We start from the raw sequence: 14104 nt of genomic DNA, 5'->3' as shown, positions 1-14104 counted from the left end.
AAAGCATCATCTCTCAATTGAAAAGAAAACCTGAGCTAAAATTTTAGAATCTTAAAAATGACACGAACAAAGTACTCCTAAAACAGTGTGTTCTAATTAAGAACCAATACATTTTCTACTAGTGTGGACAAGCCTAAACTACACCATAAAGCAAAAAGAAAATGTCAAATCATAAACCTAATCTCTAATACCATGCTAAATTTCTTCATGGTGGGTAATAGTGTGAGAGCCTTGTCACAAGGAAAAAACAATAGATAACACTTTACATAAAAGAGTTAAACAAGCTCTACCTCTTCTATGATTTCTCAATCATAAATATACCACTCACACGACTCATACTTAACTTATTTTTTACAGACTTGGAGAAATTCATCTACCCTCCTATATCTAAGCCCTATATAATTGCTGATATAACCCAACTCTTCTCTTATTTCTATCTTACATGCAGACCATGTCAAAGATCTTGAAGGAAACTAATGCTTTCTTGGAAAAGTCCAAGCAGGCATTCTTATGGCTGTTCAAAACACCAACCAGCCACTCAGAGAAGTGCCACTAGATCACAAACACTGGTGCTGCAGCACCACAGTTTGGCCCAATATCTCCATCTAGCTCTCTAGGCAGTATCTCTCATGTTTATCTATCAAGAATATGCCTTGTTGGACCAGCCTCTCACCCTCCACTTATTTACAGAGTTATGCCCCAGAGTCCTAATGAAGCATATTTTGAAAGCATTGTCGTGTTGATGATGCCTTGTCTATCCAGCACCCAAAAGATCCCAAATTAAGAGATCACTTAATCACCTTACACAAATAGCACGTGGGGTCGCTCTCTTACAGAAGTTCAAATATAACCGCCATCACCATGGCAGCATCACATAGTGTGCCATAACTTAAAGATCAACAAGACTGTTCTAAAAACTTTTTGAACTTATGCCAATGAAGTTTAATAGATGGCATCTATGATATGGGCGACCAATCTTCGAGGAAAGTTGCTAGCAATTTGGTACTTTGTCCCTCGTACTTCCGGATAAATGGATGGTTCTGACACACAGGAGACAAAATGTAAATATGTGCAATGGTGCATGCCACAAACAATGCGCAAAAATACCAGTAAAAGCAGACAAAAAAGGAGATGATGAGAGAGAAAGAGAGGGGGAGAGAGACCAGAAGCTCTAAAGCCGACAGCCTGTTCTTGGACTCCTTCTGGACACTGTAACAAGCAAAGAACCTACCACCATTATATCTCAAGAAACAGTACAATCAATAAAAACATTACCGGCCAACACCTGCAACTAAACAAAAATAGAAACTGCAATAACTTGAGAAATGAAACTTTCATGGCACGGTGTGAAGCATTTGTGATGCATGATAGAATCAACTCAAATGCCTAGAACAGTAGATTGCATCATTGAAGCAACAAGTACAATCAGTCCTCAATTAGGAGTATAGACCTGAATCATCATTGTAAATATTCATAATTATCAACGCAATTTCACACCCAATCGTTGAAGTTTTCTACAATTTCTCACTTTCCCCTAGTTTATAAATCCCAATTTCTTACTCTAGACATCAATCGCATCTAATTTCACACCCAATTGTTGAAATTTCCTACATCTTTCTTAAATTCTCACTTTGATTTGACACACAACTTCATCCATGTAGGAGACGAAACGAAACATGTCGAAACAAAGAAACAATGAAACGGACGGAACGTTTCAGGTCACTATGCCCCCTATGTGGACAGAAAGCTGCTCATCGCCTCTACAACCAAGAGGAAGAGGAATAGGGAGAGAGGGCAAACCTATCGAACTGATCTGATAATTAGAAACCTGTCCCCTTTGGCCCCCTGAATGAGGACCTGGGTGTGGACAGCATAATAAAGTGTTGAGACTCCCCTAATCCAACCGACAGGGAATCCCATCCGAAGCATGGTGCCCTCGAGGAAAGCCTGATCTACTCTGTCATAGGATTGCTTGAAGTCCAGGAGTAGTACTGTCATGTCCTCCCGCTGAAGTCAAGTTGTGGCAGTCGCCTCCCAGAAGGTGAAGATGTTATCCACGATGCTCCTATCCTGAATGAGCCCTGACTGGGTGCCATGGATCAAATCTGGAAGATGAGGCTGATGGCTTTGGCAAGGATTTTGTAAGCGCTTCCAAGGAGGGTAATGGGGCACCAGTATTGTACCTCCAAACGATCACACCTCCCTCCTTGAAATTCAAATGGAGAAGCCCTTCCAAAAGCCGCTCCGGCATGTGGCCAAAGACCATGATCTCATTGAAGGCAGCCCGAAAACCACCTTCCATGAGATCACAATGAAGAACGAAGAGGGAAATAGTGAAAAATGAAGAGGGAAACTGGGAGGCCATCCTCACCAGGGTACTTACCACGAGGCAAGGCCCAAAGAGTCTAAACTTGTTGAGCAAGAAGGGAGAACACAAGAAACTCTATAATCCTAGAGGGACCACCTTCCGTATGTACTTCCAAACTCTTATCTCTTGCTACCCAACCCAGAGAAGCAGATAGAAGTCCTTTGTAGAAATCTGTGGCAATGGCACGAACTTGGGGAGGGTCTGACTCAATGATATCAGCTATACTCCTTAGCCTAAGGACCCTATCTCTGCGATGGTGGGGGTCTGATAGCTCGAAAAAATCCCAGTGACCGTGCCTTCTGCTTGGGTCCAAAAGGCTCCCAACAATCTTGCCAACCTAAGAAGAGGCCACATGGGAGAAGATTGTAGATGGCAAGAGATGAAGGTCTGCTTGCTCTTGGTGGGGAATGACAAGAGGCTACCATGGAGTCCTCCTGGAAGGGAAAAGTCTAGAGGAGCCACACCTCGCCAAAAGAACAAAAAACCCCAACACTGGAACCTGTAGGGAAAATGGACGGGAAGAAAACAATGAGAGGGTGACGTGGCAAGAGCCCACGGAAGGAGGCAAAAGGATTGGCACAAGACAGAGGAAAGGGGCTGGAGAGGTTTGCAAGAGGACAGGTGACAGCAGCATGAAGGCAAGGTGAGTTACAATCGGCTATGGAGGACTGGTGAAGAAGAACGACAAGGAGGCTGGGGCACGGAGGCACACAACCGGGACAGTTTTGTGAACTGGTAGTATGCAATCTTAAATTATAATTCATACCCGGATGCTTTGTCAACAATGCAGTGGCAAATGGGGATGCTATGGATTGTACAATGGTTTGCAATGATGTGGTTGTGTTGCAGTCAAGGGATTACACTTGCAAAGCAAACTTGCTCACATTGGACATGGGGCCAATTGACTTTGTTTTGGTTTGCGATTGACTATCCACTCTTAGGAATTTTCTCCATGAATTTGCAGCAAGGTTTCATGAGGTTTATGCATGGACAATGGAGTTTCACTTTGCATGGATTTTGCTGCATTGACATTGATTAATGGAGCTCAACTCAAGAGAGAGCTCAGAAATATAGGACAAATGTATGTGTTACAACTTTGCAAAGATGAAGACTATGTGGAAGAGTGCAAGAAGGCAGATTAATTGACGTGGCTAAGGGATGGGCAGGCGAGCGGAAAGGCCAGAGGCAGGTGCGCAAAGGCAAGCGGGTGGGAGACGGGAGGCTAAGGAGAAGACGGACGGGAGGCAAAGGAGCAAGCAACAGGCACGTGAAGGCAAGGTGAAGGCACGGGAGGTGGGGAGCGTGCAAGCTGTGCAAGGAAGAGAGGCGACTAAAGGGCGAAGACGGCAGGGGGAAGGGAGGGAGTGAGGAAGAAAGCGGGGTGTGTTGAGATATCAAGCTCAACTAGTGCAAATATGGATAATATGCCAAGATGACACCTCCACACTGATACCACTGGCATGGTTGGTGATATTATGATTAATATACCGCGAGTGGTTTACAAGTTGTATGACAAAAACCACTTTGGTTACTAGAGTTATGGCATAGTTAAAGTGCCGACTCATATAGTCAGGTTCACACTATGAACCTTGTATGTTTTAGTACTAGAGTACTTTCCCTTGTAGCATATACTCTTATCTTTATGTTATGGCTATAGAGAAGTACGAAGCTTAAGCTCACCGTCCCCCCCCCCCCCCGCATTCTTCTCACGATATCAGAGTGTTGGTTCACGTAACGAGCTCAAGAGGCAAGCAAAAGAAGTAATACACGGGTAAGGATATGTTATGTCCCAATGGCCAACAAGCCTAGGGTTAGGGCTAGGGACCTACACTAATCCAAGATTAAAGTTAAGATTAATCCAAGATTAAGGTTAAGGGCTTAGAACATGGGGACCTAGATGGTTCACACGCGGATTAAGGACTCTAACAAGATGAGGTCTAGATTGGCTAAGAGCTTATAATTAATAGCCGAAGACTAATAATAGCTAAAAGCTTATAAATAAAGCAAGAACGCTTATAAATAAATAAAGAGTCGATCATAATTTATTGCTATATAAGTGACCTTGGGGACACTTACAAGTTATTCAAGTATCTCCACGTGCTAGACAGAAGGGGGCTACCAAGGGCATGCAAGACCTCATGGCCATGGAGCTACAAGGTGGGTGGTTCGGCCTAGTGGCATGGGATGCTAGGTTGGGGCTATCAATACCAAGCAAGCTCACGGAAAATCAGACCTCGGACTCAGTGATGGTTTGAGGCATTGAACCTACAGTTGAGTGGTGAGTCACTAGCCACAATCCATCGCGGTCATACGATGCATACAATGTTGGGTCTGTGGTGGTGAGTCACTAGCCACAGTCCATCGCAGTCATGCGATGCGTACGATGTCAGGTCTATGAAACCTTGTTAGGGTTTCGGTTCTAGGTCAAATGATCCTTGGGCTTGGTTTGTGGAGACATTACATTGGTATCAGAGCGCAGATCTGACAAGATAGAACCCGAGGCATTCAGGATGTACAAGATAGTACCCTCATGTGGGCTGTTTTGGCGAGAGAGCCATGGTTTCTCCACATGGATGTACGGGAAAGCAAGAAAAGGAGAAATCCCTCATGCAGATGTGCAAGGGTTTGAGAGAAGGTGAGGGCCATTCCAAAATGAACTTGAGGCCCAAGGGTCATACAAGAATGGTCCTTACACGTGATGTGCACGGCAAGAAGTTCATCATTCTCTCTCTTCGTCGAAGCTCGCCATAGCTAGAATATACACATTCTTTCTGAAACGCAATCTGACCATCCACTATGTGTGTGGTAGACTTTCCGGAGGGTGAGGCTGAAAACCAACCATCCTTCTAGGGACAAGAGTCACACCGAAAGGGGTGGTCCATTGGAGTCTGAAAACCAACCACACATGCGAGAAAAAAATTTCTTTCTTTTTTTCCTGGTTTTCTGGTTGAATCTTCACACTTAAAGAAGGCTCTAATACCAATGTAACATGCGGAAGCTCGGTGGAAGAATTGGTAACTTCAATGCTCAGACTTCAGTAATCGATCGTGATGAAGATAAAGCACAACATACAAGAAGATGTGTAGAAATAGAGAGAGAGAGAGAGAGAGAGAGAGAGAGAGAGAGAGAGAGGACACAGTATTGGGTCCTGAATACCCTCTGTAGGGCCCCCAACACAAATGGTGTATTTGCTTTATTAGAATGATGTACAATAACGCAAATCTGTAGATCCAAAGATCTGTTCTTGACATGCCCTTTTCACCTTGGCTGTGGCACTCCACTGTTGGGGTAAAGGCATTATGCCCACCCTTGTAGTGTGTACAAGCCCATAAGTTTTATATTACATAGTACACTTGTCACGTGCATCCCGCACTTGGATGCCACGTAGACATTTCTGTACAGTAGGTGCAGGACCTGGGATGGTGAACTGGTCCCATGTGAGCCCAGTCCGGGACGAGTCAGCCAGGGATCCATCTCAGTCGTCCGAGGTCAGGTGTGCATTGTCCTGCACATGAGTCCAAGGTCAGGTGTGCACTGTCCTGCACATGAAGCAGTGCCAGTCCGCGCTGTGAGTCTCCCTCTGGAATGATGTCAGATGTGCTGAGTATCTGGTTTGCAACTGGATGCCAGGCCTCTGTAGGCATGTAGGTTGCATGTAGAGATGGGGGCCAGCCCATAGGGCTACCCCAGTGCAAGGATATGCATTTGCATTCTTAGGATGGGCATGGGGGAGGTATAGAACCACCCCCAAGGGGCCAGGAGGGCCTACATTGTGCCCACCAGCCATGGCTTGGGCTGGAGGGGCTGTCGGCCAGCTGTACTACTGCTGGACAGGCAGCCGTCTGGGTCCAAAGCCCTAAACAGCAGGCGGCCAGATGTAGGGGCAGTCCCCACACCCATGCGTAGCATGCCCAGCAGCCAGGGTGCTGCCCAGAAGCATGCGCAGAATGGCCAGATTATTGCATAAGTGTGAAAGCAGCAGTTATTAAAGTGTGAAAGTATTTTATTAAAATACTCAGTCGTGGAGCTTCCTGAAGCCAGCCGACTGCATGAAGGGAGGGGTATAAAAGCCCAGCCAAGATCTCATTGAATCCATCTCATAATTCACCAAGAGCTCCAAGCAACCAAGGGCCAGGACAGCCAAGAACATTGCTAAAGCAAAGGGGTGAAGGACTGAAGGTCAAGGGCAGGTTTTCCAGCCAAGAAAAGGTCAAGTACTTTGTATTTGTTTCAGATTTACATCATTCTAATAAAGCAAATACACCATCCGTGGTGGGGGCCCTACAGAGGGTAATTGGGACCCAATACTGTGTCCTTCTCCATCTCCCCTTTCTCTCTCTATTTTCTGCACATCGTCTTTCAGTTTGTGCGTTAATTCCGTCGCGAAAAGAGTGCTGATTTCTGAGTTTTGAAGTACCGATCCTTCTCCGAAGCTTCCGCATATTACAGTGGTATCAGAGCTCACTTGAAGGACAAAGATTCAGCAAAGAAAACCAGAAAATTTTTTCGCTCGTGTGGTTGGTTTTTAGACGCCGGTGGACTACCCCTTTCGGAGTGACTCCTGTCCCTCGAAGGACGGTTGGTTTTTAGCCTCCGGAAGTCTCCCACACAGATAGTGGATGGTCAAATTGCGTTCCGGAAAGGAATTGCATATTCCCGCTATGGGGAGCTTTGGCGACGAGAGAGAACCAGAACCATGGGACCAGAGTGCACCAGGCAGCCCAGCGAGGGCACCCGGCTTGAGTGTACAAGACATGTTCCAGCAGATGATGCGAGCAATCGCAGACCAGACAACCAAGTTGGATGAGCAGAAGGCGCGGATTTTGGCTCTGGAGGAGCGTTCTCACTCTCCAGCGTCGCGTTTTCCATCTCCTCCTCCCTCTCCTTCCATACCCCAGATACCAGATCCTCGTCACAGGGACCCTCTCGAGGGGTCACAGCCGCAGCCAAGCTCCTTGCTTGAGATGCAGATGCGTGCATTGGAGATTCGACAACGAGAAGACGAAGCCATGCGACGAGTGGAACACGAGCGTTACCTCCGAGCTTTGGACGCCAGATTGACCTTGAAAATGAACTTCAGCAAGTATAATGGTAAACTCGATCCCACTACTCTGTATTCATGGTTACATCAATTTGAAGCTTACTTTGCCGCAGTTAGGAAAACAGATACTGACAAAGTGATCTTAGCTAGTTGGTACTTGGAAGGTGAGGCCATTCCTTGGTGGACTCAGTGGGCTCATGCCCACACCAGATCAGGTATGGCAGCTTATGGGTGGGACGAGTTCGTCCGTGACCTTAAGCAGCGGTTTCTACCGCCCCACTACCTTGAGCGACTCGAAGACGAGTTCAGGGGTGCGCGTCAGAATGCGCAACCAGTCCTTCAGTTTGCCAATAGAATTTCGACCTTGTGTCTACAATTAGGCTTATCTGATGCGGACAAGAAAGGGCAGTTTTTGTATGGCTTGGACACGCAAATCCAATGGGAGGTGCGTATGTTTAGGCCAGCCACCTTTGAGGACGCACTCTCGCTTGCGCAGAGTGCAGAAATGAAACACAATGGTGGCAAGCCCAAGACTTCCCAGCCGGCTTCTCCTAAGGCTAACACCTCGGGGGGCAAAAGCCAGAACCAGACGGGGTCTTCCCCAGGACAGAGCCCGGGAGCCTCTGACTCCAAGAACTCGAACAATGCGTCTAAGCTTACTCCAGACCAGAAAGCGGAGGCAGGCAAGACAGGTGGCAAGTTGAGTGCTGAGGAGCTTTCTCAGTACAGGAAGGAGGGTAGATGTTACTTTTGTCACACAAAAGGACATACTTCTCGGGATTGTCCGAAGAAGCCTCCAAAGGCCGCCGCCGCCTCCACAGCTTCCGTGGTGAGCACAGCTCCCACACAGACCCCAGTGGCTACCCCTAGTTCTTCAACCCCCGGTGCTTCAGTTGGAGCAATTATTAGCCGGGAGCTTGAAGATAAGCAGAAGGGCGCCCATGACCAGGAGTATGAGCGCAACGAATTGCTCAAGTCCTTTGGCTACATAGGTGGCCAGAGAGTCGTCGTCTTGTTTGACAGCGGCAGCACGGAGGATGTGATCACGGAAGAGGCCGCTAGGCGTGCCCGTTTCGAGCTAACTCCGGTGGACAAACAAGTTGAGGGTTTTAGCACAGGTATGACAACGAGCGTCAAGTATGAAGCTCTAGGTGCTAAGTTAGTCATTCAGGGCATAGAGTTTGTGCGTGACTTTATGGTTGCCCCTCTTGTAGGAGCAGACATAATTTTGGGTATCCAGTGGTTTCACAAGTTTCTTCCTGATGTCAAGTGGGACAAGCACACGTTCCAGATCGATCGGAATGTGTCAAACACCCCTGTGACCATTAAGTGTGAGCCAGGTATTCCAAACTTTCCGCTCATAAGCCACTTGCAGGCTAAGCGAGCAGTTAGGAAAGGCGCACAGTGTGCGATGATTTACATCCAGACAGCCCAGACGGTGGCCAGTGCTTCCGAGAAGTACTCGGTTCTCCATGAAAAGTTCCAGAAGATTTTTCTTCGGGACAGTCTCCCTCCCCAGCTTCCCCCGTCCAGACCGGAGGATCACAAGATTGACCTCCTCCCAGGCTCGGAACCCCCGAGCAAGTTTCCGTATCGCCTTTCTAAGGCAATGGAATCGGAGTTGGACCGCCAACTCCAAGAATTGTTGCAAGCTGGCTTCATCCGCCCCAGTGTGTCGCCATTTGCAGCACCGATCTTATTTGTCAAGAAGAAAGATGGGTCTTCTCGGTTGTGTGTCGATTATCGTGCACTCAACAAGCTGACTATCAAGAGCAGATTCCCGATGCCTCGAATTGACTATATTCTCGAGAGGCTGAATGGAGCTAAGGTGTTCTCTAAATTAGATTTAAAGAGTGGGTACCACCAGGTTCGGATTGTTGAGGGGGACATCCCCAAGACAGCTTTCCGTACAGAACGGGCCCACTATGAATTTGTGGTCATGCCATTTGGTTTGACGAACGCCCCAGCTACATTTAACCGCATGATGATGCGTATTTTCCGGGAGTTGATTGGAGTGTGTGTGTTCATATTTCTGGACGACATACTCATATTTTCAGCTACAGTTGAGCAGCATGACATTGATGTGGAGAAAGTCCTTAAGTTGCTGGAAAGCAACGAGCTCTATATCAATGAAAAGAAGTCAGAATTTTATCTGTTCCAGGTACATTACTTGGGATATATAATCAGTGCCGAAGGCATTCGACTTGATCCGGCTAAAGTAGCCGAGATTGTTAACTGGGAAGTACCTCAGACTGCTTATGACATTAGATCATTTGTGGGTATATGCCAGGCATATTCCACCCACATTGACAAGTTTTCTGATCTCTCGGCAGACCTCACCGATCTGCTAAAGGGAGTGAAAACAAGGAGGCAAAAGATTCGAATGACTCCACGAGCGTTGGAGGCATTCCAGAACCTCAAGGTGGCTTTGTCTGAAGCGCCTTGTTTAGCCCTTGCCTCATGGGACGAACCATTTCAGGTGATCACCGATGCGAGTAACATCGCAATTGGAGGTGTATTACAACAGAATGGTCATCCGGTAGCTTACATGTCTCGTAAGTTACTGCCCACCGAAAAGAACTACTCAGTCTACGATCGTGAACTCCTAGCAGTTATACAGGCCTTGAAACATTGGAAACATTTCCTGTATGGCCGTGATTTCGAGGTTCGCACTGACCATCAGGCATTGCGCTGGATTCAGACGATGCCAAGTGCACAGTGGAGTGATCGACAACACCGCTGGAGTCAAATATTCCAGCAGTTCGGTGGCATGATTGAGTACCTTCCAGGAAAGGCCAATCCAGTGGCCGATGCTTTGAGCAGGAAGGGACAAGTATCTGCGATTCAGACCACTAGACTGGACCTTGTTGGTACAAGACTAGAAGACATGAAGCACACGTACGCGGATTCCGAGGAATTCGGTACACAGTGGAAACAGGCATTGGATGCCACAGGACCATGCCATTTTCTGATACGCGATGGTTGGCTTTACTACAAAGGTCGATTGTGTGTCATGAAATCATTCCGGGCAGCTCTTCTCCATGATGCCCATGACGCCATTACAGGTGGTCATAGGGGCATGAATTCGACTCTGGAGAAATTAGAACGGCAATACTATTGGCCAAAGATGAGGCGTGATGTGTTTACATATGTACAACGCTGTGACATTTGTCAAAAGGTGAAAGCTCCTCGTGGAAAGAAGATAGGGTTGTTACAGCCTTTGCCAATTCCTGAGGGTCCTTTCCAAGACATTTCGATGGACTTTGTCACAAATCTGCCTCCCAGTCCGAGTAAGCGTAATACACAGTGTTTGACTATTGTTGACAGGTTCAGCAAATTTGTGATGCTTATTCCTTGCAGGGCCAATGTGACCGCCGAGGATGTTGCCCAGCTATTCATTCAGCATTGGTACCCGATTGGTGGGATTCCTAGGACCATAGTGTCAGACCGAGATGCCAAGTTTACCAGTCATTTTTGGAGGGCATTGTTTGATAATTTTGGTACTAAGTTGAATTTTTCCAGTGCATTCCACCCACAGACAGATGGCCAGACAGAGATATACAACCAGTTGGCCTTTGATGTGCTGAAGTGTTATGTCCACGATCAGCAAGGTAAGTGGGAATCGTTTCTGCCTTTAGTTCAAGCTGTTTTGAATGACTCTTTTTCTTCAGCTATTGGCAGGACTCCATATGAGGCAGCGTTTGGAAGGCCTTTCCAGTCGTTGTTAACCAGGATTTCGTCTTCAGTACCGGAGGCGAACAGAGTGACGGAGTCTTACCAGGAGATCCTAGAGTCCGTTAAAGACAGATTGGCTAAAGCGCAAGAGGTCTACACTCGACAGGCCAATAAAGACCGAAGGGACATGAAGTTTTCGGAAGGAGATTGGGTATATCTTCGGATTATGAAGCAAAGATTGAAGCAGGTGGGCAAGCGATGCCCAAAGTTGTCTTTCAGGAGCTTCGGACCATTTCCCATCCGGAAAAGATTAATGAGGTGTCTATGCAGTTAAAGCTACCTCCGAGTTGGACTATGCACGATGTATTTCATGTCAGTTGGTTAAAGCCATATGCAGGTCCACCCCCTTCAGAGGTCAAAGACGAAGCGGAACCAGACATCATTGATGAAGCAGAAGTAACGGTTCCAGAACAGATCCTTCTGCACCGTTTCAAGCATGGCTCAGGCCGAAGACTACGACAGTTCCTCACGAAGTTTCAGGACCGAGGAACTCATGAAGCGGTATGGCTCGACAAAGAATTTTTCGAAGACTATCCGGCTTTATTGACGGATTATTTCGAGGCTATGCAGCTTCCGTCAAGTTAAGCGGAAGGGGATGTCACGTGCATCCCGCACTTGGATGCCACGTAGACATTTCTGTACAGTAGGTGCAGGACCTGGGATGGTGAACTGGTCCCATGTGAGCCCAGTCCGGGACGAGTCAGCCAGGGATCCATCTGAAACCGATCCCGTCAAGTGGGAAGGACTCCGTTGGACACCCACACGCTTAATAGCACAACTTTAAAACCACAAATTTGAAATGGACAACTTTAAAACAACTTGAATTTAAATGAACAGAAATGGAAAGATGGACACCAGCACTGGGGCCGGAACGGGCCGACCCCCCCCTCAATATATGATATATTTATTGGGAGTATTTAAAGAATACAATGCTCCATGGGTTCTGAGAACCAGATAATGTCCATGTACATATGAAAACAGTACCAAACAAGTAGGCTCGAATATCGATGAAGAAAACTCGAAGCAGAACGACCACTAGTGTGGTCTAATCTCTACGGTCCTGTGCTTTCACTGGACTCCGCGGAGAGCGCCTCACTGGTGTTCCGAGACCACGCACAAACAAGCGCTCTCGTACTAACGCCTGGCTCTCCCGATCTCAGCACCTTTGGACCGAGGTTCGCCAATACAGCTTGGACAACCCGGCACCGAACGGGTGTTGGCCGAGCGGGACGAATCTTTTATCAGATTTAAACATATAATACTTTACTCAAATCTGAAAATTACTTACTTGCAAATGGTTGATAGAAAACCAAAACTTGTGGTGTTTGTGTAGACTATGAAGCCACCCTTGTCGAAGAAAGAGTTGCCTCAAGTAGTAGCATCAAGACAAGCACCACCACGAAGGGTACAGCCGCCTGCTCTGAGAGAAAAGGTATCCACTTGCAAAGGAGGAGAGGCTTGGCTGCAGTGTAGAGGAACCCAAACAGAGTTGCCTGAGGGCAATGTTCTTACTGGCCGGAACACAAGCACATAACCCCAGCCGTCTGTAGGGACATGCGTAGCTTGGAGAGATGCAGCCGGTAGAAGATGAGCAACCCGCAGCCGGAAGGGGATGGGCAACTAGCAAGTACTGTCACCTGGGAGAGTAGCCGCCTGTAGAGAGTCAGGCGCAGCCCACTTTGCAGTAAAGTCAGCCGCCTGTAGAGAGTTTGGTTGCAGCCAGTAGTGCAGGGTCAGCCGTAGAGAGTCAGGCGCAGCCAGCAGCAGAGTCAGCAGTCCCCTGCACGTTTCCACGCAGCCACCAGCAGAGTATTCAGCCGCCTCAAAGAAACATGCGCAGCCTGTGTGTAGCACACCTGCAGTCTGTGCTGGCCGCCTGTAGGAAAAGAGGCGCAGCCTGTCAGTAGTAGCTGCCTGTGGAAAACATGCGCAGCAGTTTCATGGCTGCCTGGGGAGTATGCGCTGCTATTCTGTAGGAGATGGCAGCCGATTCTCACGTAAGATGAAGCGATGGGTGAAGGATCAACGCCAGGTAGATGCGATGGCTTCAACGCTTGAAGGGGGCCCTTTTTTTTAATAAAATTGAAAGTGGAGTTAACCTTGGTCATACCCACGTTTGCATGTGGGGGATTAGTGGGGGTAGGTGACCATGCCCACCCCCACACTCACTTAAAAGTGAGGCTCCCCACCTTGGCCCCAAAGTGGGTGCCCAAAGGGGGTGCCCACTTTTAAATAAGTGTGAACCCCTAACCTTATAAATCAAAGGGTTAGAATATAATAACATTAAACAACATGTACCATATACTTACCACCTGTTCACATGCACTGAAACTCGTCAGAATACAGGGCAAACTTCACGACTCACTGGCAGGCGTCCCCGCTCAGTAAGTAACACGTCAAGCAGGCAAACACACAAATACATGTCATGCGAAAACAGTTTCAAACATGCAAAATATGTGTGCATGTGCAAATAGTAACATGGACATATCTCCCGTTCATGGAACATGTACAAAATATCTGTCGGCACAAAACTGGCACGACATAAAACATAAAAACCTGGTCTTCCTATGGAGTGACAGTCCCATAGGTAAGACACAGTTCCAGGCACGAGTTTCCCTAGGTGTGACAGTCCCATAGGTAAAACACGGCATGAATACTGGCTCTTCCATGGCGTGACAGTCCCATGGATCGAACACAGTCCAGGTCATACACGGGTGGCACTGATCTGGCTCCCGTCCATACGACACCATCCTGCTAACACACGGGTGGCACCAGTCTGGCTCCCGTCCATGTCAGCAAAATACTGGCCTCTTCACATGAGACACCGGCCTGGCCTCAAGTGAACGAGACGCAAAAACTAGGAATGGACCAAATGGTCGGCCATGTTCCTGCTCATTCTTGGAGAAAACCAAGATATCATCAAAGAAGACTCCTGTAAACTTGCGATGGGGTCGGAATAT

General features: G+C 47.5%; 1 protein-coding gene across 2 annotated transcripts in view; it reads right to left on the bottom strand.

The window, feature by feature from the left end:
* Nucleotides 1–234: 234 nt before the first annotated feature.
* Nucleotides 235–14104, bottom strand: part of LOC147625965 (mitogen-activated protein kinase kinase 1a-like) — a 29921-nt gene continuing 16051 nt past the window's right edge. For both annotated transcript variants that reach the window (XM_086817509.1, XM_086817510.1), the window contains exons 7-8: nucleotides 1164–1209; nucleotides 235–1040 (exon numbers count right to left, since the gene is read on the bottom strand). In XM_086817509.1, coding sequence (XP_086673635.1) covers nucleotides 957–1040; nucleotides 1164–1209 — 130 coding nt within the window. In that variant the 3' untranslated portion in view covers nucleotides 235–956. The remainder of the gene's footprint in view (nucleotides 1041–1163; nucleotides 1210–14104) is intronic.

The sequence above is a fragment of the Cibotium barometz genome, chromosome 23 (assembly GCF_041138505.1).
Source record: "Cibotium barometz isolate CiBa-2024 chromosome 23, ASM4113850v1, whole genome shotgun sequence".
NCBI classification, from domain to species: Eukaryota; Viridiplantae; Streptophyta; class Polypodiopsida; order Cyatheales; family Cibotiaceae; genus Cibotium; species Cibotium barometz.
Note: the sequence above shows the minus strand (reverse complement) of the source record. Positions and strands in the feature narration are given on the sequence as shown.